The 5,727-nt window shown below is 44.1% G+C and overlaps 1 protein-coding gene across 1 annotated transcript; it reads right to left on the bottom strand.

Moving 5' to 3' along the window:
- Positions 1-1,004: 1,004 nt before the first annotated feature.
- On the bottom strand, positions 1,005-4,247 carry LOC120438067 (NLR family CARD domain-containing protein 3-like). The gene is made up of 2 exons (XM_039608518.1): positions 3,785-4,247; positions 1,005-1,045 (listed from the first exon to the last, which is right to left on the bottom strand). Exons 1-2 carry the CDS (start codon positions 4,219-4,221, stop codon positions 1,018-1,020), a joined length of 465 nt encoding a protein of 154 aa, XP_039464452.1. The 5' UTR covers positions 4,222-4,247; the 3' UTR covers positions 1,005-1,017.
- Between the last annotated feature and the right edge of the window lie 1,480 nt (positions 4,248-5,727).

Genomic DNA, 5,727 nt, shown 5'->3' with positions numbered 1-5,727 from the left:
GTTTGAAATCCTCTCACAGAGCCTGAATCCTGCTTTGTTGTCATGTTTGGGCCTGTGTTAGGCTGCTCTGTGTTCCTCTGCTTTAACACACACCTCACCACAGCAGCTGTGTGGGTTGTCTCTGTAGCAGCCAGATCAGCTTCTGATACCATGAACATCATCACAGCTCCTAACTTCACCTGTATTAGCTTTTACATTCATGTCTTTCTTTTCTCTCTGTTTCCACACCAGCTCAAAGTCTCTGCAGCCTGTTTTTATCTGCTATCATCAGCTCTTCAACAGTCTCATTCACATCCCTCACACACTCTACAGCCTCATCAGTACGGACTTCATCTTCACTGACTGATGGAGCAAAACATGAACCTGTGGAGGCTGAAACACTGTCCTGTCAAACATCTCCCCGTCACCACTCCACTTCTGTCAGCCTTAAAATGAACCCTGCTCAAGTCTGTGACTTCTATTTGGAGACAAAAGCCAAAACTGTTGTTCAGTCGTTTGGAAAGACACAACATTTGTGAAAGCACTCAAACTTCTTCACATTTGTCTTCAGACACATCCTGAACATTTAGGAACTAAAGAAAGTTTCAAACATCAATCAAAGATCTGAAATATAGAAAAACAACAACAGCTGCAGTCAGTGAACTCACCTCAGAGTCTCCAGTCGACAGTTTGGACTCTCCAGTCCAGCACACAGAAGCTTCACACCTGAATCTTGCAGGTTGTTTCTACTCATGTCCAGCTCTGTCAGATGGGAGGGGTTGGACTTCAGAGCTGAGACCACAACTTCACAGTGAGTCTCTGTGTCTTCTATAATCACAGTCTGTGATTATAGAAAATATAAAGTGTGTTATTGTAACAGCAGAAATCTGCATTATAAACACAGACTGAATGTATATGAAGACAAAACAGAGTGAGGTCATCATCTGATGAACATCTGCTCTTCACATCTGTGCTTCAGCTCCTCTTACTGTGTTTGACATGACACAACAATTGAGTCTCTCTCAGACCTGCAGACTTTTAATGAGAATCTTTGTTTGGCTTTAATCTGCAGATGAAGGAGGAAGATGGTGTCACATTTAGGCTTCCATAATGTCCACTGTCTGTCACTGAGATCTGATCCAGAGTCAGAGTGAAGACACACATTTGGACTGTTTCCTGTTTTGACTCCAGAACATTTTGAATGAGTTCAGCTCAGTGAATGAGTTCCAGCTGGAAAGATGATCTCTGTTTGCTACATGCTGCTGTCAGGTACGACTGTTCACGTCCACACGCAGGAAAAATCTGCTGACTGTTACCAAACGGAGCAGAAATCTCATCACTGGACAATAATGATGAATGAACTCAGAGCTGCTGATATCAGATCTGATTTCAGGGGAACTAAACACAGAAATTATTTGCTCATTTTAGCTTTCTAAGCCATTATCTGCTGGTGTGTCGCTAGTTGGCAGAAAATGATTTGTATTCCTGTTGTGTTCTTCAGTGTTTATGAGTCCAGATCCAGGTGACAGCAAGTCAAAATGATGTTACCTGTCCGTGTCCAGCAGCAGCCTGTATTCACTTTGAATATTGTTCTAACCTGACATGGATCAGTTTGTCTTTGATTGGTTTGTAAATGTCACTGTTTCCATTGGACCTGAGTGACGGTACAAAGACAAAGAGGGAGTGAAAGGAGAGAGAGGATGGAGACAGTAAAGAGAGAGCAAACACAAACAGGTGAGAGTGGACAGGTGACCAAGGTCAGCAACCAATCAGAGAGCTTCTGTTTGACCCACAGTCACTGATGATGACTGCACATAACCAAGCAGTGTGTTACTCTGATATCAAATATGGATCCTGCTCTTATAATAATGATCATCAGATGATCATTATTTTATTATTGTGTTATTTTGTAGCTGAATATGTAGGGGTGGGCGATATAAACGATATACGATAGAGACGATATAAATTTGGCCAACGATAGAAATTTTGACTATACCGCTCTACCACGATAGTGCATGTTGATGATGTCATCGAGCTGCGCCTGTTTTGGTCGAAAGCATCGCAGCAGCTACAACCATTATCATCTGCAAATTATGCTGGGCGACAGTCATAGCAAAGAGATTAAGCACTTTTGAAATATGGGGAAAGCCAAAAACTGCGCTTCCTCCACTTCCGTAACATTGATTCATTAATGTTGAATTCTCTCGCAGCTGCTCAGTTTGGCCCGTGTATAGCATCCTGCTATGCGGTTGTATTTGTCCCTGACCACCAGAATCCCTCACGTTAACTTTTATTGAGTGGAAAAAAAAGTTGGCGTTCATCCTCCAGCTACACTGTGCTAATGTTATGCTAACATAGCTGTGTCGCTAGCAATCACGTAGCACAACATTATATACCAGGTAGTCCAACTTCAGTAACCCTGCAAACGTCACTGCTGTTTAGTTTTCTGTCTTCATTTATGTTGGAAGTGGTAGCAGAGCTGTACATTTGAATTAGTTTTAAAAATCTCTCAGTCACAACATGGTATGTCATGTTTAGGTGGAAACTAGCGAGCTAACTTCCTGCTAACTTCTAACTCCGTTAAATTGAATAAATTCTGTTTTCATGGATGCCAGGATGTTAAACTTAATTGTTACACCTGGTAAAGCAGCAACGCTGATGATTTTATTAAAGATGAAAGAATTTAGACCGTTTTTAACTCTCAGTGTTCGCTTGACTTTGGGACCTGAAGCAGACGGAGTTTTGGACCCAGATTACTCCATGAAGCTCCTCACTATGGCAGCCGTAATGCTCTGACAATCCATCAAGCAGTGTGGCTGACCAAAGTTGTACTAAAACATTTTTTAACAGATTTCTGCACGCCAAAATCGGTTCGAGGTCAGTAAGCACAACCAGAATTCATACATAAGGCACACTCTCAATTTTTGAGAAAATGAAAGGATTTTAAGTGTGCCTTATAGTGTGGAAAATACGTTATACAGAAGAAAAGAATATATTGCGATATATATCGTTACCGCACGTGCTTCAAATTATACCGCGATATGAATTTTAGGCCATGAATACGATGTTTGTGTGATTATCAGTGAAAGATGCAGTCAGGAGGATGGAGAGAGAGAGGGGGGACAGAGGGTGAAGTTAGAAACACTAAAAGGATTTTTCATGGATTTCATGGATGATTTGAGTGATTTCCAGCAGGACACTTAAACATGTCAGTGGACGTCCTAAAGAACATATTCACTGATATGAAATGTGTCATTGAACAGGATTAATATCAGTGGAAACATGGTGGAAACAGCTGTGACTACATGGATGTGACACACTTCAAATCTGTTCTCCACTCTTTGGGATCCTTGGAGCTCCTCTGTGCTGAGTCTGTACAATAAAGGATGGTGTGGAAGGCTGCAGCGTATGGACACAAACACTTTGTGGTTACAACCTAAACCTCCCACCGTCTATAAAGCACTGATGACATCATGACATTTGCCAAGAAGTTAGCTCGGGGATGCAAACAGCAGCCAAAAACACAGCAGTGAATTCCATCAGCGGAAAACAGGGACGACATTTCAGCAGCAACAACTAAACATTGAACAATGAGCTCTGTGATTAATGAGGAAATGAAGTCAGACATTGGTCATTAGGAGCAGCAGTAGGAATGAGAGTGAATCCATGTGCTGCTGTGACATCAGCATTAGCTCAACCTAATGAAACTCAAATTAATGAGAGTCGTTTAGTGCTGTGTATATCTGAAGAACTAAACTACTGATCTACACTGATCAATGATGTTAATGATCACATCTGGACTCACCGAGCCTTTCTGCAGTTCCTCACAGCTGGAATCAGTCTCTGTCGTCCCCGCTCTGATGTGTTGTACTTCTGCAGGTCAAACTCATCCAGAACCTCCTCTGACATCTGCAGCATGAAGGCCAGAGCTGAGCACTGGATCTCAGAGAGTTCCTCCTCTGATCTGTTCTCAGACTTCAGGAACTCTTGGATCTCCTGAAATAATGAGAGGTCGTTCATCTCCATCAGACAGTGGAAGATGTTGATGCTTCTGTCAGGAGAGATTTTATCACTGTTCACTTTCCTCAGGTTCTTGGTGACTTTCTGGATGGTTTCTGGACTGATCTCTGTCTGACCCAGCAGACCTACTAAGAGTCTCTGGTTGGACTCCAGACAGAGGCCATGAAGGAAGCGAACAAACAGGTCCAGGTGGCCATTTTTACTCTCGAGGGATTTCTGCATGATTCTCTCAAGGAAATCATCCAGAGTTGACTCATTATAATCGTTGCCCAGGAAGTCCTCCAGCACCTCTGTCTTCCTGTTGGTGAAACAGTGGAACATGTAGACTGCAGCCAGAAACTCCTGAATGCTCAGATGAACAAAGCAGTAGACTGGTTTCTGGAAGATCACACACTCTCTTTTGAAGATCTCTGTACAAACTCCTGAGTACAACGAGGCCTCTGTCACATCCAGACCACACAGCTCCAGGTCTTCTTGGTAGAACATGATGTTTCCTTTCTCCAGATGTTCAAACGCCAGCCTCCCCAGCTTCAGAAGAACTTCCCTGTCAGCCTCCGTCAGCTCCTGTGGACTCGTCTCATGTCCCTCATGGTACTTGTTCTTCTTCCTCTTTGTCTGAACCAGCAGGAAGTGTGAGTACATGTCAGTCAGGGTCTTGGGCAGCTCTCCTCTCTGCTCTGTAGTCAACATGTGCTCCAGAACTGTAGCAGTGATCCAGCAGAAGACTGGGATACTACACATGATGTGGAGGCTCATGGATGTCTTCATGTGGGAGATGATTCTGCTGGACAGCTCTTCATCACTAAATCTCCTCCTGAAGTACTCCTCCTTCTGGGCGTCAGTGAAGCCTCGTACTTCTGTTAGCCTGTCGACACATGTAGGGAGGGATCTGATTGGCTGCTGCGGGTCGGGAAGTTATCCAGACGAGAGCCGAGGGAAGCAGATTCCTTGGATGAGGTTTGTCAGCAGCTGGCTGACTGATGACTTCTGTGGTGACATCAGACAGCAGCTTCCTGTTGGTGAAATCCAATGAAAGTCTGCTTTCATCCAGGCCGTCAAAGATGAACAAAAGCTGAGAGACAGCCAGCTTCTCTGCTGTGACCTTCTGTAATGTTGGATGGAAAACATGGAGCAGCTCCAGAAGACTGTACTGCTCATCTCTGATCAGGTTCAGCTCCCTGAATGAAAGCAGAACCACCACACTGACATGTTGGTTCTCCAAGCCCTCTGCCCAGTCCAGAGTGAACTTCTGGACTGAGAAGGTTTTTCCAACACCAGCCACGCCGTTGGTCAGAACCACTCTGATGGGTCTCTGTTGGTCAGGTAAGGCTTTAAAGATGTCCTGGCACCTGATTGGAGCGTCATGGAGGGCGTCCATCTTGGAAGCTGTCTCCAGCTGCCTCACCTCATGTTGGGTATGAACCTCTTCACTCTGTCCCTCTGTGATGTAGAGCTCAGTGTAGATCCTGTTGAGGAGGGTTCTACTTCCTGTTTCATCACTTCCTTCAGTCACACGTTCACATCTCCTCCTCAGACTGATCTTATATTCATCTAAAACCTCCTGCAGACCAACATCTGCTGAAAGAAAGAGAAACAAAAAGAAAACTCTTCAATGTCTGAACAACAACAAGAAGTCCAGTTTTCAGAAATGAGTCCATCAGCAGACAGATGTTCAGTCTTACTTTGTACACAGCTGCTCTGACTGGCTGTCTGCAGTCCAGCTCTGCT

This window comes from Oreochromis aureus, linkage group 3 (genome assembly GCF_013358895.1).
Source record: "Oreochromis aureus strain Israel breed Guangdong linkage group 3, ZZ_aureus, whole genome shotgun sequence".
NCBI classification, from domain to species: domain Eukaryota; kingdom Metazoa; phylum Chordata; class Actinopteri; order Cichliformes; family Cichlidae; genus Oreochromis; species Oreochromis aureus.
Note: the sequence above shows the minus strand (reverse complement) of the source record. Positions and strands in the feature narration are given on the sequence as shown.